The sequence below is a fragment of the Musa acuminata genome, chromosome BXJ3-3, assembly GCF_036884655.1.
Source record: "Musa acuminata AAA Group cultivar baxijiao chromosome BXJ3-3, Cavendish_Baxijiao_AAA, whole genome shotgun sequence".
NCBI classification, from domain to species: domain Eukaryota; kingdom Viridiplantae; phylum Streptophyta; class Magnoliopsida; order Zingiberales; family Musaceae; genus Musa; species Musa acuminata.
In genome coordinates this window covers 38,342,586-38,364,790 of record NC_088351.1, presented here as the reverse complement: position 1 = coordinate 38,364,790, position 22,205 = coordinate 38,342,586, and the positions used below count along the sequence as shown (strand labels likewise).

The 22,205-nt window shown below is 41.3% G+C and overlaps 4 protein-coding genes across 6 annotated transcripts; 2 read left to right on the top strand and 2 right to left on the bottom strand.

The window, feature by feature from the left end:
* Nucleotides 1–1,450: 1,450 nt before the first annotated feature.
* LOC135632805 (uncharacterized) lies at nt 1,451–4,595 on the bottom strand. 2 transcript variants are annotated; one of them, XM_065141588.1, is made up of 5 exons: nt 4,033–4,593; nt 3,455–3,616; nt 2,104–2,202; nt 1,846–2,001; nt 1,451–1,776 (listed from the first exon to the last, which is right to left on the bottom strand). In XM_065141588.1, the coding sequence occupies exons 1-5, from the start codon at nt 4,480–4,482 to the stop codon at nt 1,645–1,647; spliced, it is 999 nt and encodes a 332-aa protein (XP_064997660.1). In that variant the 5' UTR covers nt 4,483–4,593; the 3' UTR covers nt 1,451–1,644. The 2 variants fall into 2 exon arrangements, with proteins under 2 accessions (XP_064997660.1, XP_064997661.1); XM_065141589.1 differs by having other exon boundaries at nt 1,542–1,776; nt 1,860–2,001; nt 4,033–4,595.
* A 2,197-nt stretch (nt 4,596–6,792) lies between these two features.
* Nucleotides 6,793–9,560, bottom strand: LOC135632785 (AP2/ERF and B3 domain-containing transcription repressor RAV2-like). The gene has a single exon (XM_065141555.1). The coding sequence runs from the start codon at nt 9,535–9,537 to the stop codon at nt 8,539–8,541; it is 999 nt and encodes a 332-aa protein (XP_064997627.1). The 5' UTR covers nt 9,538–9,560; the 3' UTR covers nt 6,793–8,538.
* Nucleotides 9,561–11,805: 2,245 nt separating this feature from the next.
* Nucleotides 11,806–14,845, top strand: LOC103979913 (uncharacterized). 2 transcript variants are annotated; one of them, XM_065141554.1, is made up of 2 exons: nt 11,806–12,012; nt 12,116–14,845. In XM_065141554.1, the coding sequence occupies exon 2, from the start codon at nt 12,360–12,362 to the stop codon at nt 14,664–14,666; it is 2,307 nt and encodes a 768-aa protein (XP_064997626.1). In that variant the 5' UTR covers nt 11,806–12,012; nt 12,116–12,359; the 3' UTR covers nt 14,667–14,845. The 2 variants fall into 2 exon arrangements, with proteins under 2 accessions (XP_064997626.1, XP_009394445.2); XM_009396170.3 differs by having other exon boundaries at nt 12,111–14,845.
* A 1,910-nt stretch (nt 14,846–16,755) lies between these two features.
* Nucleotides 16,756–22,112, top strand: LOC135633076 (peptidyl-tRNA hydrolase, mitochondrial-like). The gene is made up of 8 exons (XM_065142147.1): nt 16,756–17,085; nt 18,153–18,237; nt 20,235–20,302; nt 20,383–20,433; nt 20,518–20,591; nt 21,427–21,485; nt 21,555–21,631; nt 21,739–22,112. Exons 1-8 carry the CDS (start codon nt 16,771–16,773, stop codon nt 21,850–21,852), a joined length of 843 nt encoding a protein of 280 aa, XP_064998219.1. The 5' UTR covers nt 16,756–16,770; the 3' UTR covers nt 21,853–22,112.
* Nucleotides 22,113–22,205: the final 93 nt, after the last annotated feature.

The window sequence follows — 22,205 nt, the reverse complement described above, 5'->3', positions numbered from 1 at the left end:
CATTCATTTTATGGCTAAAGGACACCAATCAACCAGGCTTGCAGGATACCCCATGAGACCTTGATGGAGCATGATGTTTCCTCTTGGGGCTCACCATCAGAGGCCATGTTTGGACCAGCAACAAAATGTTGGAGACTGCTCATTTGTCTCAAGGGTTGCAAGTTTTCCAGGTTTTCTTGTCTGGATTCCAGCACTATGTTCTTTGTGAGACCAGTGTGGGAAAGTGGTATGAGATGGGGCAGAATCCTAGATGATTGTTGTGTTCTTGTATTTGGAACACTAGAATATTAGATGATTGTTATTTCTTGTATTTGGTGCATTGGTCAGCTTATACAAAGTTTAACAAAGCTCAGTTGTAATACTGTCCTGCATTTTGGTGTCTACTAAGCCATACAAACTCATGCTCAACAGATTTCGACTATTCGAGTCTCTCATCATATACAACAAATCAATCATTTTTATGTTTGTTTCTACGTCACAAGGATTTGACATGACAGCATAATAGGATCGAAGTGATAATGATCAATGATTGAGTTATATAGACGTCAATCTAACATAAAATGTAAAAATATTTTGCTCATATCATATAATATTTCTTCGAGTTGAATCAAATCATAATAAACAATCAATAAATCTTCATTCTATTCTATTTTATTATTAATTTGAGCGTTAAAAAGATGAATCTCATCTGATCTTAATCTTTATACAACTTTATATCTAATCGAGTAATTGAGATCTTTTCGATCTCATCTGAAAAAAGTACACGGGCTTCAACCCAGTCGAGTTCATCCACTCATCTCCTACATTTCCCATATCGAGAGGCTTCATTGTTTGTCTAAGATTAGGTGTGTCTGTGCAGCTTCTCTTTAATAGGTCGGGTATCAGATTAGCTGTTGGAGTTATGTTCGGCTGCATCAGTGTACCCAAGTGTTGGTATGTCGTGCAATCAGTATTTACTCCTCTATTTAGTGTCAAGTCAGAGTTGGTGACGGAGCTGACATTAAAAGCCTATTAGAATCGTCAATGCTGCATGCTGCATTTTTCGCATTAATGGGTGGATTCAGCGCCGGATTCGTCGATTAGATATACTGCATTTTGACATCAAAGCCAACTACAGCAAAAGGCGGCGATGTGACACCTTCAATCAAAGAACGGGAAGAACGCGTGATTGGTTGATCTGTAAGAACACGACATGTTTCGGATTCGTCGGAGTCAAAACGGTTAAATTGATTTTGAATCGGATTGGAATTGACTTTGGGTGATTCGATTCGAGTTCATTGTGTCAAGAAATATATATATATATATATATATAAGTTTTAAGTTTCATCAATCTCGATAGACAACGAGAGAAGACTGAGTCAATTATATAATCAAATACCTTCGTTTACGCTCATATCGGAAGTGAGAAAAGACTAGAGGAAGTATATCTAAATAAATAAGACCAAATAGGTAAACTGAATTTGAATCCATTACTTAGCACCAACTGAAGCTGGCATGCATATGAAGTTCATATGAATCATGATCATATAAGGCCATGGAGATGCCACAATTCTAGTGAAAGATATAACTAACAACCAAAATGAATGAATGTATTGTTCATCGTAAGACTGAGAGCTATACAAGAAAGAGAGGACAGTGAAGACACTAAGTCTTGAGAACAGGTGCCTTGCAAACAGGGCAGGCATTCTTTAGCAAGAGCCACTGCTTTATGCAGTACATATGGTAGCCGTGGCCGCACTCCAGCCTTCCGGTTTCATCGTTGGCTTCATATTCTTCCTGCATCATAAAAGATGAAGTCACTCTCAACATCTGTATCAGATGGACAAGAAATTGAAGGGGACCTACTTGGCAGATACTACATTTCCGTTCGATTTCGGTCGCGAGATGCCTTGCTGAGGCATCAAAAACTGAATGCTTTATTTTCCTGAGACTGCATGCAATCTCTTCCTCTCTCAGTCCAGTGCTCACGGATCCAATTTTGTCACCCAGCTCAAGCAGTTCCTGTAAAGGGAGGATGCCGTAGGATCATTGCCTTGCCAATGCAGAACATAATACTACAAAGTAGAAGGTTGAAGGAGTGCTGTGTGAGAGAAAATTAAACACCTCATATGACATATTATCAACATCAAGTCGCCATTCACGGAATCGGTCGTATACATCCAGTCCTCCACCCAACAAAATTCTTGTCTGGAACATCATGAGCTGCAATTTTAAGGCAAATCTGAGTGAGATAACTTTAATACCATAGCAGGTAAAACTTCTTATTTTAGTTTTCCCCATCGTGTCAAGCATTACGTTTCCCGTCAACACACTCGCAGCATGGTAATCCACTATTTAAATAACTGTTTAGAGTAACCATTCAAGTATATCATGGAACTCCTATAGATAAGAAAACTCTCTTTTAGTCTTTAGTTTCGACTAGATGATCCCTGACCTAAAGCTCTCAAACATGTTAAATAATTTTTGTTATCACCATTTGTTAATCCGCCAAATTCTCTGCGCTCGGTGCTTGTAGTAACAGTTACTATGATCATCTTCTTATGCATTCTTCTAATAATAAGTAAGAAACTAAAGCAAAAGCTCACTTGAAATTTCAGTAAATATCATCGCATGGTTGAACAAATAGAACGTATTTCTAGACATGAAAGCAGACCTAGCTTTTCATTTTCTTAAGATATAAAGAAGCCCAAGCAAAAGAACTGAAATAGTCATGTCAAAAATTAACTAGGAATCATGTGAATTGTTAGACATATTGGATGAAAATAAAAAAGAGATACAGATGTTACACAAAAGAAAAGAAACAATTAAATAAGAGTATGGAATAGATGCAAGGTTTGAAGCACCGATTTCAGTTTTAGTTGCAGCCTAACCATTCAAGATCGATTTAAGCAATTTTGGCAGTTTTGACAACCTTGAATTTAGTTTTGACAATTTTATCCGAATAGGTTAAAGAATTTTAAAAACTCGTGAACAAGTTTAAAAAAAATTAAACTAGCTGAAAATATTCATGCTAATATATGAGAAAAGTTGCAAAACTAGTGGATTTTCTAACTCGAAGCTAAAATTTAGTAAGGAAATGAAAGAGTTGTAAAAGTAAATAGCTTCTTTAGATCTCAAGTATGTTTCATATTTTCTTATATCAAGGACTCTTACCTTACCCACTGTCAATTAGTTTCTATTTGTAGACCTAAGATTCTAAAACCAAATGATGAATACAACAAACTTTTTTTTCATGTCAAACCTAAATAGAAAATTGTTTGATGGTGTGACATCACTCTGTTTAAGAAATTGGAATGGTCAAAACTTTTGAACTTGGTACAAGCATCATGTGGTAACCATTTATTATTATATCACCAGTATGAGTAGTTTCCTTCAAAGTGAACCTAATGATACTAGCAAACAAAGGCTTATAGATGAAACACAGATAAATTCGCTACAAATGGGGGAGGATTACCTCTTCAAGCCCACCAGGAGCACGGTGAAATCCTCGCAAGTGGCGAAGGTGTCCTGATGGAAAGAGATCAGGTCCAAAAAATGGCGTATCGAGAACTGGGGGAGAATCCATGAAGGTTGAGATCTCTTCTCTGTGGCCAACCCTTCTAGGGAAGTAAGGTCGCTGCAATCACCAACGATATAAGATGTTAGATCAGAGACCAAACATATAAGGGAACCAAATCATTGTTAATAACATATCATCAACTAAAAAAAAAAACTTAAAATCAATGAAAAAAACTCATTTTTACCCGTCAACAGGGAGAAAAGATTGTGTAGAAAGATTACAGAAAGAGGAAATGAAGGAATTTGTTTACCTGAATCCATGAACGAACTTTCACAAACAAGAAAAGAAAAATATTTATGAACAATTAGCCAACGATAAGACAATTGCATCCGAGATTTCAACTTCGGGAGACAGAACAAAAATCAATGGATCCCCCATCATGACTGTACATGGAACACAAAAAATCGAGAGGAAGGAAAGACCACAGGATAAGACAGAGACGATGGGGAGAACAAGAATCCAAGATATACGACCTCCCTGTGGATCCGCTCGGCAGCATCCGGCCTTCCTCTCGAGACCATTGGCTGGTGCGCCACGACGCAGTCCACCGACGCCTCGGCGGCGAACGGCATCCCGGGGGCGCACCAGACGTCCCCGATGGCCTGGTTCTTCCTCTCGGCCTTCTTCTTCTCCCTCCTCCGCCGCGGCCGCTTGCCCTGCCAATCCGCCGACGACCTCACCGCGGCGGCAGCGGCGGGCGCGTACGCCTGCGACGCAGAAGCGGACGCGCACCCGAGCCCGCGGAACGCCGCCGCTGCGAGCCCCTTCTTCTTGCGCGGCGGTTGAGGGGGAGGAGGTGCGATCAGTGGGTTCCAGTCGGCGGCGCGGTGGGGCCTGGGGGAGGAGGGGGAGGGGGGGTTAAAGAGGAGGTGCCTGAGGCTGCGGCGGGCTGACGACGGCGAAACGGCGTCAGCGGACGCCATGGGAGGCCGCACCACAATACTATTCGATTGGGGAGAAGAGTTGGGAGAAGGAAGAGTAGAATATTAGGTTGGAATGGAGTGGAAGAATAAGGAAGAGAAAGGCAAATAAATAAATAGAAAGAAAGAGAATGAGAAGGTGACATGTGGTTGGGGGAAAGGAGGGAGCTTTTCCTTTGTTCTTTGGTTGGTAATTCTGCATGGGGTTGATGACAGAGTGAGAGGAAGGCTGGTTTGATGGTCAAACTGTGATTTTGAGCTACTTTAATTTTTATTTTGCCATTAGTATTTTAATTTCTCTTCTTTTTTTTTTTTACCATCCACTTGTTATTATAAATTATATTTTAATTTAAATATATTTTTATAATCAAAATATTAGTATTCCAATCTCCTTTCTATATCACCACCAAATTGAGAATAATTCTCTTTGTTCTAATAAAAGAAATATAGAGCACATGTGACTGTCACATATGATTGTTGCAATACCAAACCCTAATCAGCTGCCTCAATGATCCATAATTTCTGCTGTTGTAGCTTTCAACCTCCACTTTTATTGGAGGCCTCTCTCTCTCTCTCTCTCTCTCTCTCTCTCCTCTTCAAAGCTCCTCACCAAAAGTGTCAAAGTCTGCAAGTGAGGGTAACACAGTTCCAATTGCAAGTGTTTGTCATCTGCAAGTGAAGTTGCTGTAAGACTCTCAGTACATGTACTGAGACAAAGCATGTGATTTCTCAGTGCTGGCCACCTTGGCCATGGAGATTGGTCTCCAATCTCCTCATGGATCAACTCTTGTGCAGGGGGATTCATGTGGACCATCAGACAAACACCAAGTCTGCTTGATCTCACCATGCTTCTCTCTCCACCAGTGATGCCTACACATAAGGCAACTTGTGACCTAATTAGTATAGATTACATGTTACATACAAGATTAGTAGGAACAGGCATCAATCATGGCTTCCTCACTGATTGAGACACATCTATCACCACTTGGAATACTGCATTGGCCAACAAGTTAAGGGTGGTTTTCTCTGACAAGAGAGAGTTGGTGGGACTGTGTTTTCATACCTTCATCCATCAACTACCATGTAGTCTGTGATGTATGTACAGAGATGACAATTGGAATATCTTTAAACTGGTTGATAGGGATTTGTGGATTGCATGGGTTCACTGATTTGCTGAGAGCATCCATTCAAATCTTATCCCCTAACTTAATTGGATGGAGATGTATCAAACTAAAAATATGTTGTTGATCCCAATATTATCTCAATTTTTAGGTGCTATCATAGTCTAGGAAAGCTACTACTCTGTCTTCAATCTCCATCCAGCCATCAATGTTTAGGCATCAAATTTACACTTCATGGTGGTTTAATTTTGGAGGAATTAAGATTTCTGTGGCCAGTGAGATAACATCATGAACACTTTGCACTTTCTGCCACTGTTACTGCAGGTCAGAATATGGTCAGAACTGAAGATTATGGCACAGTGTTGATCATCTAGTCTCCTTCAGGGAAGTCAACCATCTACCAAGCTAGTGGATGAGAGATTTGAGCAACAATGTTACTCTTGGAAAATCCATAGCTCAAGTTCCAAAGTTGGTGTGATTATTATCAGCCCTGTTGCATGGTAGTCAATGAAGCTTTACCTGAACATGACAATGTTTGCTTGCACTCAGAAATCTCAAGGTGGAAAGTTTGTTCTTGGATGAATAAATTGAGTTTAGTTGGATTAGGTTTACATCTTGTCTCATCCAGCTGGATTCAGGCATATATGAATAAGCACTCACAAGTTACAAGTTTGACTTATTAACAGACTAGATCAAAGTTTTGGTTACAGTGACAACAAGTCAAGTCTTGTTTATTTCCTGCTCCCAATGAGACCATTAATAGACTTGCCATGAGTCCAAGCAAAGGATTAAACCTATGTTAATTAAGCAAATGGCTAAAACTTCTAACTTCAATAGCATTTCATGTCAGACTTCACCTCCCTGAGAAAAAGAAGCTGCACATCCTTTGGAAAACACTCATAGTTTTACTCTGCAGTGTACTTCTTTTAGGAAAAAGAACAAGAAAACAACACAAAACAAAACAAAAGCTATCATGTAGCCTTTGTCTACCTAAAATCCACTGGACACAAAGTGAAGCTGTAATCCTTACTCAGCTTGTACAGTGAAATGCAGGGCTGCTTCTTTCAGTACCAACACACAGCATACATTGCATTTGAACTTATCTTAATGCTCATATGATATGAATGGCAAAGGTAGAGAGGAAGTCAGTTGACTTGCATGTATGTTTGCAGAACTTGGAAGAGTCATTAGTTTCTGAATTCTGCGTTGAGGGATTTGATCATCTGAATTCTACATGGAATGGAACAATGCAGCAAGTTTCTGGTGCTTTGTCTCTCTTTTATCCCGCAGCAGAAAGCAGAACAAGGCACAGTGATAGACATGCTTGGATTGGAGAATGGAAATGGAAGCATGAAGCGAGATCAGAGACGATGGTGGCGAGAACAGGAGGACACCGTGTGCCAGCCTCTGCAAGCTTGGGCGACAACCTTGATGTGACTGGATAACAAAGAGCGTATCGATGTCTGCAACAGGTGCCATGCACAAGAAACAGTCTTGATTTGGAAATCTAGGTAAACTTATCGAGCAAAGTAAAGTTCAAAAGATCTGGGATTGCGTGTACTACTGACATCTTTGACTGGATCTTCGTTTATGCTTTCAGACCAGACATGTCTCTGTTGATTGATCAGAAATGTCCAAGAAAGGATCCACAGAGCTATAGGAGGCCAAACATGGGTGGAAGATTCACAATAGGTGGAATAACGAATACATGGTTAATGAAACAATAGGTGCAATCAAGTAAAAGGCAGAAATATTGGTCTCTGTCATTGATGTTTCATAGCTAATTGCATGGCTCCCTTCGACTCAGCAATCAGTTGTTTGTGCTCCAAACACAGCAAATTAGATCAAAGGTTGCTGCAGATATCTGACAGCAAGACGAGGTAGATTCCTGAGCATGCTGTAATGCAATGGTTAGCATTGCAGGGGAAGCTCTTGGAGAGCTCAGAAAGCAACCGGCACTTTGTTCTTTTAGTGCATCTTTAGAACGAGACCCTGTCAAAGTCTGCTGCTTAAAGCCAATATTAACAGAGGAGATTTGACTTTGGAGCATGGTTTCTTCAGTAAGTAATTGCCTGTTTGCAGCCACTGCCTGCTACCAATGGCTGGAAAAGTCGTCGTGGTCGATGGACATCTTTTCAAAGTCAACCCTGCTTTTGATGCGGACATGGTCGGAAAAAAGCATGCAGCACCTTGTCTAAAGCTATCGCAGATCCAGAGAAGACGACAGTAGCAGAGCAGAACAAAGACTTATCGCGCAGTTGACCGAAAGTTGCAGTCAACAGGAATGGCAGGACAACCATGCATCGCCGTCAGGAAGATGTCTTCCTTTGAATGCTAAGGTCGAGCAGAGTGAACTGGCAGCCATGTGCTCTGGTCATAGAACTCCATTAGTCGTCCGTCGACCTGCAACTTGAGTTGCAGAAACTTGCTCTGCCTTAAGCAACAGGCTACTTGATTCCACGAGTTTGACCGATGGCCTTCTTTCGGAAGCAGCAGCAGACAACTCTTTTGCGGTCTTCCTCCGCCTGCATTCTCAGTTGAGAATGTTAGATCATGGAAAGACTTTGACTATCTCTTCCAGATTCCAACTTCAGCTGTTTCATTTTCTTCCCAAAGGTGGAAGCAATTCTTGCTCGCCAATTTTCTGTGTTCTGAAAGCTTATGCAGTATCCAGTAGCAGAGAGAAGAAAGCTGACGACCAGCAAGACAATACACACAAACCTAATTCGATTCATGGTGCGGTGATTCTTTGGCACAATCTGAGGGAAATAGAGCTCCTTGAACAGAGCAATATGAGGGGAAAAGAACCTTTTAGTGCAATCATTCTGTTCATTAGGCTTCAGCTTTTCCATCTCTGTCTAATATACACTAACACTTGAAGTTGAAGGGAAATATTTGGAGGGAAGTGACGATTAGCCTAAGCAAAGTGGCAACAACACTACAAAGACTCTGTGCATTGCTTCTTGACCATATCTTGTGATGATGCCAACTCCATCTGATCTCTGGTCCTCTTTCCAGTTCCGCAACAGGCGGCACTCCTTGCCACCGGAGTCCTAACAATGTTGACGCCGAAGAGCCTGAAGATCTGCACGGGCGACTTGGAATCGATGAACAGCTGCTTCCCCGGGCCAGTCGACCTTTGGAAGGTGACCACGTCGCCGGCCTCGAGGCCCTTCTCCTTGACGAACCGACTCCAACCTTTGGTCAGCACGTAGCTCTGGCTGCTGTTCCAGTAGGAGTATCGGAACCGCCATACCTTCCCGCTTGAGTCCTCGAAGCTTAGCAGCACGCCCCTGCTGGCGGCGCCACCGGCCTCCATCACCGGGAGGTGCTTCTCAGCGTGATGCTTCGGTATCACTAATCGGTTGAGCTTGCCGACGTCGCTGGGCGTCATCGCCTTGTCAAAGAGGTCCTGCCTTTGGGTTCCGATAGGTGACTTCGTATCGCCGGGAGAAGTAGCCGCCTTCTTGTCGGCACCGAAGGATCGCTTGCTCTGCTGTAGCTCCTCGTTGTAGGTGTGCTTTCTGAGCATGTCCACGATCTCCGCCTTGGAATGAGAACCAAGGAAGAAAAGCTCGGCCGCGTCGTCGTTGTTGTCGGCATCGTTCAGCGGCCTGAGGTTGGTGATGGCGTCGCGGCCTCGGAACCGCTGCACGGCCACGTCGTAGGCGCGCGCGGCCTCGGCCTCCCGGTTGAAGGTGCCGAGCCAGACGCGCTGGTGCTTCTCGTAGATCTGCGCGCCCCACCGGCCATTGGGCTGGGGGACGACGCCTTTGTACTGCGAGGGCGGCAGCTTCCGGGACTCGGCCTCGACACCCATCTCCGGGTCGATGACGTCGCTTCCGCCGCTACCAACTCGCTGCAAGCTCTTAGCACCAGCCACCAGCGGGGAAGCCCTCTTCCTAATCTCGCCGCAGGCAACTTGCGCCGAGTTCATCTCCACACGTCACAGCGAGTAGATTGCTAAGACGTGGACGAAGGCCTGGAAGGATCGTTAGCTATATAGCAAGTTGGGCATTAATGGTAGACTATTGGAGATCTCATGGCGTGGGTCAACTCACGCGGTGGTGGGGAGAGGTGCTCTCTCTAGGTGTGAGGTGGCCCCGCGTGCGGGAACAGAAGAAGAGGAGGATGACGGTGGCCATGCTATGGAAGTGCATCCCCCTTCGGCATCCTCGTCTTCCCTACTGTTTCTGCCCCCTCGCCATGGATGTACGTACGATCACGGATTTTGACATGTACTAAACTAGAAACTAATAATGCAAATGAGACCTCAACTAAGAAGAACGGCATGAACTCTGCAATATAGATTACAGAAAATTGTTGTTCTTTCCATATTGGAAGATTCCGCAGGTGGTTTAGGGTTTGAACTTTCGCCTGATCCAGCCAACAGTATCTCAAATAAATAAGGGAAAGATCTCCACATCTCGTAGATTTCTCAGACATCCCAGTCCAGCAAGAACAAACCGCAGGAAATCTTTGACGACTGAAACAGGATGCTTCAAAGACAACAGGGAGATTGACTCGAGGGACAAGAAACACTTGGTTCTAGGTTTAGTCAAAAGGATGGTAACGCAGAAGAAAACGATGGATCTGAAGAATGCCTTAGTTGTGGTTGTCATTAACATGTTCAACAATTCCAAATCTAAGCTGAAGTCTTCTTTCTGACTGTTAAATCAACTCTTTGCTCATAAAATTCTTTCCATTCTTAAATCAATAATATGAATTATCAAAATCCTAACATATCAACACCAATAATATTAAGTGTTTCTTACCTACAAGCACTATAATAATATTGATATGGCATAATATAATATTGATAGGGCATAATTTGATAGCAAACCCTTTGACAGCGGTCCCCACAGCATCAAAGGATGTGGCAGACCATGTCTGTCCCGAAAAACTCGGGATGACGCCATCAAGTACGAAGCTACCTTATGAAACTCGAGACGATACCGTCGGGTATGAAGTTGCCTTGCGAAGCTCGGGATAGTGTCGTCGGGGACGAAGCTACTCTCAAAGCTCGGGACGACATCGCTCGACACCAATCCGTGCAAGTTGACCAGTGTTTGAATGGAGGATATGGGTTCGCCGCTTAAGTGGTTGATTGTCATTAATGAATTAGGTACAGTCGACCCCATGGTTAGCACGGGAGAGGACTTTTTTCGAACACTCAACTCTCTCTCATTCCACCAAAAACTAATTTAATCTTCACGGGGTCAGGTCGAAAAATCTCTCTCTTGATCTCGATCTGTTTGTAAGAGCCCAGTAATGGAGAGGCAAGTCGCTAATCAAGAAAGAAGGTCGCGCTTGGTGAAGCAAGTCGCTCGCCAAGAGAGAGGCAAGCCTAGTGACAACAAGACTCGAACCCGACCCGACCCAACACTCGTCCTCTCCACTCGAGTGTCTACATGGGCGGTTCTGCATATTGAGAATTGGACTAAGCCATGCTGACTCCACGATCACGACGTAAAGGTTTACCGACAAATATGTTGTCATACCAACCAAATTTGACCCGTGGTGCATGCACAGGTTCACGTGACCATACTATATTTTATTTGGAGCTCTCAGCATCAGAAATCCAACGATGGAGTCGTCTTGACTACGTCTGATATCTATCTGCCCATGTGTTGTTCGACGAAATGATTTATAATGTTGGGAGTAGGTGGGCACATGAGGATTCTTGCATTGAAGAGCCCGAGTACTGGATTTGGTACGCCAACAGCTTCGTCGGTGTTCGATCCAAGTCGATATCAGCGCGCGAAATGAGTGGATGAGTTCATTACACGCTTATTGGTTCAAAATCGTCCACCGCAAAATGACGAGAGGGAGAGGATATTTCAATGATGTCAGATCGGCCAGTCAATAAGCAGTCAAAATCGCCGTGTTGTCGTTGCGCTGCACCTAATGCTGCTGCGGCCGTCGTACTACGACGAGTCCAGCATTAGGTGTTATGTGGCTTTTGATTTTGATTGATATTTAATTTAAATATATCAAATTATGCTATGATTCGGCCCACAATTCACGGCCCAAATCACCCCACGGGTCATTCTTGGAGTCACACGTCTTTGCATCCATCGACCGTATGAATATACGCAGATCGTACGTATCAGCGGATGTATTTTCTCTTATTTATATTTATTTTAATATGTATTTATATTTATATTTCCGTCCGTCACCGCTCAATGAACGTTTGAACCCGCGATTAGGGTTTCTGCTTGCCCGTCGCGGTCGCCACTGGGTCGCTCGCCACCGGCTGCCGTCAGCCCAACCAATGCCCGCGCCAAAAGCCCGCAAATCTCGCATGGCAGCAACTTCCTTCGCTCCCGCGCTTCGCATCCATTGATCGCTTACTCTTCCGACACCGATGGGCAGAGAAACCACAAGAATCCCCTTCCAAACCCCCATTCTGGTAAGCGCTAATCCCTTCCTATTCTAAGCATCATCTACTACAAGTCAGTTGTCGGTGTTCTTCTTGATCGTCGTTTTCGATCTTCTTATGTTGCTTAGAAAAGAAGGAATGCTCGAATCAAGATAAAAGCCTGTGAAAATGTCTCCTTCGAGGCACCAACCGCCGCAGTCGAGACGGATTCGTGCCTGCTGCACCCATTCGATACCGGCGCGGCCTCGCCGTCCGACGCCATCCCCACGACCCCGTTGCTGACCGATCTGCTTCGCCTGGGCGCCGTCGTGCTGCCCAGGATCACCTTCCGTGGCTGGACTCCCCCCGGTCTCGGATGGGAGGCCTGGGTGAGGGACATGGCCTCCGATGAGAAGATTGTGGCCGCATGGCGGAAGGCTGGAATCGAAGACGCCGTCATGGGCTCGGTCGCCAACATTATGCCCGACCGGCCTTCGATGGAAGCATTATTTGGGTTCTGGTGTAGTGTGACCCGCACGTTTATGTTTCCATGGGGCGAGGCTGCGTTCACGCTCGAGGATGCTCATGTCATTGGCAGGCTTCCTATTTCCGGTTCTAGGTTGGATAGAGTATTGACCGATGAAGAGGAGGATCTTAGTCTCAGGCTCTTCGTGGAGAAGGAGAAGATACGGGAGCTTCATCCCAAGGCAAAGGCTACTCGTAAGGTCACTCTTGATATCTGGCTGCAGTGGTTCCTAGAATTGCAAGGCGAGGAGGAGCTTAAACACCTCGGGTTCTTGGCATATTGGCTGGCCAAGAATGTGGTGCCCTCCTACCCTGCTGGTGAGGTTCCAAAGGTGGTGTTTGGACTTGCTGCTAGGCTTAGCTGTGGAGATCAAATTGCTTTGGCGCCACTTGTCACTGCTAACATGTATCACGATCTGTCAAAGATCTCTACTTCTGTCCTCAGAAAGCTTGAGAAGAGGAGAGGTGGTAGTAAGATTGAAACTTGGGCGCAATTTGGCCTTCTTCAAGCTTGGGTCTGGGAGCGATTTGAGAGATTGCGCCTGTCGCCACAAGGTGCAGGTCCTTCAGTGTCAGAATCTCATATCAGTCGCTGGGGCAGCAGAAGAAGTGCTACTAGATACAATGAAGCCATTCATCTTTTTCAGGATGAGAAGTCTTATACATGGAGACCATATTCTAGAAGTTTCAGTAGTTGGAAAGAGCCTCCTTGGAATGATCAAGAGACACGAATAGTTCATGTAGAAGAAGGCATGCCTGATTGGATGCATGATTATATGTTAATCATATCACCATCTATATTGCAGGGCTTCTATGGTGATGGTTTGATTTCTTCCGAAAGGTATCAGCCACACCGGGTAGCAAGGCAGTTTGGTTATGACCAAGCAATCCCAGTTTCAAATGTCTCTTTTGCTATATCAATCTCAAATAATGTCTGCCAAATAGGGCAATGTGTCAGCATACCAAAGATAACAAGATGTGGTAATCCAAGGAGAGATTACCGGGCATGGTGGAAAAAGCACAAAGTAGGGTATCAAAAAGCTTTGAATGAATATGCGAAGCCAGCGCTAGATTTAGTAAAGAATCGTAAAACAAAAAGTACTGCAAAAGACAAAGATCTTGCAAATGGTGTTGCTGTGAGCAGAACAAGTTCTGAAGTGTCTTATGAGAGAAGACACTATGAAGGGCAGGAAAACAAAGATGACAATGATTTGATGGTGGAACCTCGAGCAGATAAGACAAAACATTTCATTGAGGAAAATAAACAATTATTCAGTTTGACTGTCAGCCAGGGGGGAAAATCAGGTGTTAAGGTCAAGGGATATGAAACTACCCGGTCAAAGTCATTATCTGATGAGATGCACCAGAGTGTAGAGAGGAAGAGAAAGTCAGAAGTATATGACACAAGCAGAAATGGAGAAACTTTATCTGTCTCTTCTGAAGAGGTTGTTGTAATTGACGATGATAGTGATGAAGATGTTGATTTTGATAAGCAGGATAGGAGACTAGTTGATGAGCTGGAAGAGTTCCAACGCTGTGGGCTTTTGAATGAATGGGAGCCAAGTTCTCCTGAACCTGAAAATGAAGAGAATATCGGAAAATACAATGGTAATGATGTCAGAGAAAATGAAGACCCTTACGGACATGAGGCGATTAGGATGTATCCTCAGTTCTTTGTGATGATTCCCCAAAAACCACACTATCGAGGCCTACTAGACGATAGGGTCAGCGAAGAAGTTAGGAAGGATGTCTATCTAGCAAAGTGGTACAGACTTGTAGACTTGATGCGGAAAACATTGCAAACAACATGTCAGACAGAACCCTTGGAGATTGAAAACTTGATGATGGAAGCTCGTAAATTTGAGGGATTTGGGTTCAATGTCAAACATATAATTGCACGTCTGAAGGAACCGCAGGCGCGAGTAAGGAGACTAAAAGAAGCTAAACTTAAGCTTGAAGAAGCTAAGAGTAGAGAACAGCAAGCAATTGAGATGGAGAATCTTAAGAAACATATCACTAATTTAGGTAGTAAGTTGAGAGTAATTGAGAAAAGATTAGAGGAAACACAGGAAGCTATTGGTATGACACAACTGATGAATTTACGCAAGGAAGTGGAAAATGCTGAAACCAACCTACGGGTAATGGAACATGATGTTGAGGCCATCAATGACGTAACATAAAAATCTGGCTACAAAATTCATGCATTTTTTAGGTCGATTTGGTACTCTTTAATTCTGACCTATATGATTACTAATATGGCTTGTCTTCTGTGAAAATCATGTAAATGCTTATTTCTGTAACTTTTTTGATGCCGAGGCTTCTATAAAAAGGTCATGCTCTCTGAACATTTTGAGCACAATATCAATTTGGTCAGTTCATTTTGAAGCACTTTAGGGGAAATACTTCTGTTTATTTTCCAGTTTCCTTCGTCTTTTTTTCTCAGTTTGCAGCACATTTGAACAGCTGCCGTGATGAGTGCTTCATCTGGATTTTAAACTTCATCTCGCCTATGGGCTATCACCATTTACATAGTCAATCATTGTATGATAATTTATTATCCAATAAACATTGTTTCATCCTTGGCTGTATGTTTTCCCCGCAGGGTTATGCTGTTAACCATCTAAATTAAGTTTCTAGAACCTGTTGCTTTGATCATTGATCTATAGACAGACAACAAAATAGTTGGTCCGTCTGCCAAGTCCACAAAGGTGATTTCAGATGTTATCAGTGTCTTTTATGCCTTTTTTCCTATGTCAAATCCTTCTATGGTTATGCCAAATACTGAAGATGAAATTCTATAAAGAGAACATGATCTGTGAATTTCCACATCATAATAACCATATTTTCTGACTTCTGAGTAGCTGTTGACATTATTTCTCTTACATTAAAGTCTTCTGCATTAATTGTTATATGTTGTCACCCAGACAACCTGCATTCTCAACTATGTCATTCTGTTGTAATGCTATGTTTTCAGGGATTAGTTTTGCTTGTATGTTTGGACATCTTACAATCTTTTTTTCATGATTAATTTGTATAGACAATCTGAGAATCTTATTTGTTGCATGCTTCTTATGATTATTGCTCAAACTGCTCAAGCCAGTGTCATGAACTTGTAATCCCTTGCTTTTTTTTATTCAGCTGAAACAAAATTTAGTTTCCATGAAGGAAAAAGTTCATGACTTTAAATGTAGAACAGATCTGTTCATAGCATATGAATGACTGACTAATTATCTATGCCTATACTATATGCACCAAGTGATAAAAGATTCATCTTCCTTACTGTCAAACTACCTGATGCCAGAGATGCTAATGTTTTGTCTCAGTATGGTTGATGCTGAGATGTTAATGTTTTGTGTCAATATGGTTGATGCTGACTCTAGAATTACCTTTCTTAAGGGTGTTATGCTGGTTAATATTATGCACCACTCTGCAGAGCTAGAAAATCTTCAAGATTGTTGCTTGGATGATCTATTTTTAAGAATGAGACAACCAAGCCTACTACAAGCTTTCTTTACGTGAGACTTGACACTAACTTAAGTTTAACTAGGATTAGCACCATGGTTATAAATTACATGATATACCTAAAATATCATTCAATACCGACACATACCCTATCAAACCAGCCATCGAGTACCCATCCATTCACAGGGGGAGAGTCCCGGGTCATTGAGAGTCCCGGGTCATTGAATAGGCACCGATAGCGATCCAACGTCAGCGTTCGGATACTCCCGTCTCGAAGGGCTTGGAGGGGTTGTGGAAGCAAGATCATCATCAAGTAAAGGTCGTGGTCAATTCCTAGTGTTGGCGCAAGTCATGTGGTCTTCGTGCTCTAAGTCTTGTCCGAGAATAATCTCTTTTTGAATGAATTTCCATCGAAAATTTTAAATACAAGAGATCTTTTAATACTTGTACATAACATACGAAATATGCTTATACATCATTGAATAATTTTCTTGGATAAGGAACAGCCAAAATGAACCTGGTCGATATGGGTGATACATATATGTTCGATAATTAATAAATAAATTAATTAACTATTTTATATATTTAATTTAAAAAATAAAAATAAATAAATAAATGGAAATCTATCCTTATTTAGCTATACGCAAAGGTAGCTTTTACTTGTTATGTATGTTTCTTACGACTGCTCATTTTCTTCTAATAAGTTTTCTGAAGTCTGTATTATCAGAATATGGTGGACCTGCCGGTGGGACCATCTTGGCATCGAATAAGAAGTCGGGTAGAAGAGCAGGTAACAAAGTTGCTTTTGATGCGCCGAACAAGATGGTAAGGGTTTCTTCGCATGCCATTCTTGAGAGGAGGCGGGCGTTCGATCGTTATGATTCCGTGTCTTGGTTTCATGTGATGTTGGGCGCAGCGGCTTTCTCCTCCGCCGTCGCGAGCGGCATGCGGCTCCCTCTCCCTGTCTTGGCGAAGACGGCCCGGAGGAGAATGCAGATGCTGCCCTCCGTCCCGTCCCCCCTCTCGCCTCCCCGCGCCTCCGCTTCCTCTGCCGCCGCCGGCGATACCGACCGCAAGCCTTGGCTCATCGTCGGCCTGGGAAACCCTGGGAAGTTGTATCAGGGGACACGACACAATGTATGGACCAGCGACTTTCTCCATCTTTTATTATGCGCGTCTTCAAAGTTGGGTTAGATGTCGTCTTCTTCCTTTTCTGTTCGTTTAATACGCTCTCAATGCCATTGCGTTGCGTAAAATTCGAACTGTTAGGGCGAAAAACTGTAGATTTAGAATATAATTAGCCAGGAATGCCATCTTTGATGGATAATTTTTGTAAATTGTTTGCATATGCTTCCAACATAAATGATACCGTGGTTTTGCCATTTCTTTCGTACCCTACCCTACCCGAACATTGAGCAGATGAACTTGGCGTCCGATCATTTGTGATACTAGTTGCTCGTTTTTCCAAACTATCATTTAGCTCTCCAATTTCTACTAGGTCAGTTATTTCTAATTGTTCCTTGCAACAAATATGAATCTAATGACCAACATGCATAGAGTAACATTCAGTTTATGATCCATCAAGTGCTTAATTTGAGTATTTGTAGGTTCTATTTGTTTTGATCTCATGCACAACAACACTAATTTGATTTGCTCTCTGGTGCCCTTGATTAAGAAAAGAGAAGTTTTTGCATACATTTCTGACCTAAATGACGTGCTGTTGGGCTGTTACCATCATCTTCTTTTCTACCTTGGCCAACCATTGGGCTGATGAAGAACAGAATCAGTTGCGAAGATACCTGCTTGTTTTTGGACTACATTTAGCTGTTGAATTTCTACTTGATCACTTATCTCTATTCTTATTCACAGCAAATATTGATCTTATTTGGGTAGACAAACATTCATCTTAATCTATCAAGAGTTTAACAGGATAATTTGTGGGTTCTATTTATTTCTTTGTTGGTTGCCCTTTCTGAAAGACTTCACATATACATGGATAACTTTTATAGAAGTTGAGACGAGACTTGGTGGTTGATCCTTATGGTTATAGGTGCAAATATTCTGGATGTATTCAATTTCAGTATGTTACTAACCCGGTTTTCTCATGTATATCTACTTCTTGGTTGCACTATTCTAGTCCATTTTCTGCAATCATTAGCTTTATGCTTTTGATACTCTTAACATAGTGATGGATTCTGATTTAGGTGGGTTTTGAGATGATAGATGTTATAGCTGAAGCTGAAGGGATATCATTGAGTAGCATGCGCTTCAAAGCAATGTTTGGAAAAGGTACTTTTGGCTATTGCAAATATCAAACTTTTGAGTATAGCTGTTGTGTTCACATGTTAACAGAAGTTGCAGAACTATGACCTTTTTTTATCAATGTTGATTAACAACAATTTGTCGGTCTATGTTCTTTCTAGATATAATAGAAAGAGGAAAAAAAGTTAGGGTGCTTTTGAGAAACTAACATTGACAAAGTGCATTAGTAGTTTGCTTGTTTATAGCTTTCCTTTTTTTTGTTTATAGCATTCTCATTTACATGTCTGATCTGTTGTCCCAGTGGGCTCGATTTTGGTGGCTTTTGATATATCACAAGAATTTCATTTTCTAGTAGTGCAGTAAGAATTAGATCTGTCTTTTTCTTTCTAATGGAATAAAGTTCATCATTGTGTTATACTTCTCTTCTAGTAAGGCTTTCTGGTTTGTCTATCTGTTACTTATCTGTTGGTATACTGCATAGTCTATTTATCATCTTATGGCTATACGACTTGTGTTATATTAAACTTTTGTATTAGTTTTCCAGTATATTTGTTTGAATTTATGATCACTCGCAATTGAATGACTTGGTTTCAGGAGGTTCTCCCAAATCCCATGGTCCTTTAAATCCTTAAATTTTTATAGCAAGGTCAACAATCCAATATACATATAATGAATTCATCAGTGTAGCTTGAGGTTAAGAGTAAATTTCTAATTTACTTTTATTTTTCTTTCTATACAAATTGTTACTGTCAGGTAACTCTTTTCTTTGGATTGAAAGAAACTTTAAATGATGCGTTTATGATAATAAAATCATCAGAAAAAGATATTGTTTATTCTTGTTCTTTAATGTGAGATTGTGATTGCAAACAAAACATGTAGGTTAAAGTTTGCTGTTATCTTTTAGTTGAAATATGAAACCATAAAATATGAAGTATAAAATTGTTTTGTATTATTTTTGTTTGCATGCACCAAAATGATACAGAGCAATGAGTCTTTAAACTTTTTTTTGACATTATAATAGCTTCAATGATATATCTGAACCATTCGATATGAGTACACAATTAATATTTTAGTATTCGTAAATGATCTAAAACATTAAGTTACATTCCAAACCTGACTTGGATAATGTGGCAATGTAGTGTAGCACCATGGATATGGTTATGAGGAGTTGTCTAGGTCCTCAGTCCTCTAATAGGAGCATATGCTTGTACACTTTTGGAAGCTCTCGGATCAGTTGAAAGATGCCACTTTGCTAGTGCTCAGCAAGTACGTCCCTTGCTAGTTCTTAGGAAATATGAACATATTCTGAGTAATTTTTGGCACATTGTGTTATTTCATTTTTACCTTCTGTTCTTTTACAATTATAGATGATAATACTCTCAAGTACATGTTCATCTATCTTTGCCGTATAACTGGAAAAGTGGCACCATCAAAATTTCTAGGATGTTGAGAGGCTTCTGACCTGTTCTTAATCTATAATAATGGTGAGGGTTGGAGTTATGTTTATATGGCTTCTGTCTCAGTATGTCTTAGTTGAACTGGCTGTAAATGCTTGGCTGGTTGACATGAACTTTGCAAATCACTCGGTCAGGTTTAAGTGTGTCGGATTGAACTCGTTAATCAGGTAGTTTTTGCTTGATCTAAATATCTCTTGAGCCAATCCACCAACAGATTTATGTCACTTGACCTGTAACCAATTTATTTCTCCGGGTTGGTAAAGGATGGATTCTTAAATTTGGTTTAACAATAGTATCCTTTGTTCTTGATAATGAGCCGCCATTTTAGATCTCGTTCATTGGTTTCATGCTGTTATCACCTAGTAACCTACTTAGTTCTCTCCCTATCCACTCAGCTAGATGACTGCCTACACTGAATTTAATAGATATCGTGAACCATTTATGTTACTGAAAACCTATGAAGATACACAACTTCTATGACATTTATAAGCATATTTCGAAGTTTTTGCTTATTCTATTACATATAACTCTGAGTACATGTCATGAATACTTTTCTTCTCAACTCAGGTTGCATCTGTGATGTTCCTGTCATGCTTGCAAAACCAACAACTTTCATGAACTTAAGTGGTGAATCTGTAAGCACAATTGTCCACACGGACTTCCTGAACATCTATATATCATTTCTGGATGATGTCAGATTGGACACTTATTGTAGGTTGGACCACTGGTGTCGTACTTCAATATACCTCTGAATCAAGTGCTTTTGGTACAGTACATTTAGTTGAACTAGGTGTCTTATATGAAATATTGTTTTCTTATATCTGATGAGCTATTGCTTTTTGCTGCACAGATGTATGATGACCTAGATTTACCTTTTGCAAAATTGCGCTTATTGCCAAAAGGTGGGCATGGAGGACACAATGGGTAATTTATTATTCTTTACCAATTATCTTATGCTGACAAAATTGGCACAAGTGAGCTGCCTTATGATTATGGAACCTTTTACTTTGGTTTAGTCATGATTATGAAACCTTTTACTCTTACTTTGGCACGAGTCTTTTCGTGTATGCTGGAGCTGCCTATTTTTCTATCTAAGCCATATCACCTTGTTTGTTTCACATGATACCTGGTGATGCTAGAAAATAGCTTAGTAGAAGACTTGGTGGTTCAGTTTGCACCAAGAGGAACCACCAAGGAATGCTAGAAGTCGAGTCCTCTCATGCCTATGAGTGTAGGATGGAAGAAATATGAGAATAGAGTAGTGAGATTATGTACACTGTACTGAGGTGGTTATTTTATATAAGATAACATATATTAGTATATAAATTACAAAAGAGTTAGCCATATGAGGAAAAGGCTCTTAGGTGGTGGAGTGCTAGTACAAGCAAGTTATTTGGTTCGTCGTTAAATGAGAAGTGGTTAGACATGATCGGACAATATTAACAAAGAGTCTCAAATTAGGTGTCCAAACACAATAAATTTTGAGTGCTATCGATATTTTAGACTCTTGTTCAAGCTTACTTAATGTCTGTCTATTATGAGTGAGTTCTGATTTCTCGAATTTGAGGAGAAAAAGCCAATGCCTACCAATTTATCAAATATAGAACTTAATTACCAAGTAATTTGGCAACCTTCTTTTTCCTTGCACATCTTTAACCACAACTTTCAATTGTCACATTTGGATCAATTGTGTGAATCATGTGTAATGCTTCATTTTTTGCGATAGTGTATTTTATTCTATGCTTATATCTGCCGCCAGGATGCGAAGTGTGATCGACCACTTGAAAGGAAGTCGTGATTTCCCACGTCTAAGAATAGGTGAGTTGAATATCTGATCGTTCTTAACATTGTTCATGGTTTCACGATCTCATATTTGGGGATGTCAAGGTATCGGAAGACCACCAGGGAAGATGGTTCCTGCCAGCTTTGTACTCCGACCCTTCAACAGGAAAGAACGCGAAGAGGTTCTTGCACCAACCCTTTCTTTTGTTCCCAAAAGAACTTAACAGATCTAATAACAGGAACTGTATCCAAAATAACTTAACTGGGATCATATTTGTTGTTTCCACAGCTAGACTTTGCCTTCCAAAGAGGACTGGAAGCAATAAGAATCCTAATGCTTGAAGGTCTCAACAAAAGCGCAACATTCGTGAACACTTCACAGTCGCAACTCTTGAATAGTTGAAGACATTTGATTGACTCACACAATTAGATTGTTATTTCCAAAGTAGAAGAAGATTCATGGGGATTGATCAACTATCTGAGTTACACATATATGATAAACCTCTTGGCGGCATCATTGGCCGCTATGCTTGTGAAATTAATCCTCCAACCAAGATGGATGTGGGTGTGCTCAATATTTTTTTCTTATCCTCCTTTGGTGATGAAGTACATGAACTCTTGCTGGCGAAAGATCGAAATACAAGAAAATGTTGTTTGAGATCATTTTTTGTGTTTGAAGTACACCTCGGTATGGTATTATTTCTTTTCTCTAAGTAGCTGTGCGTCAATTGTTGTTTGAGATTTAAAGATTAATAT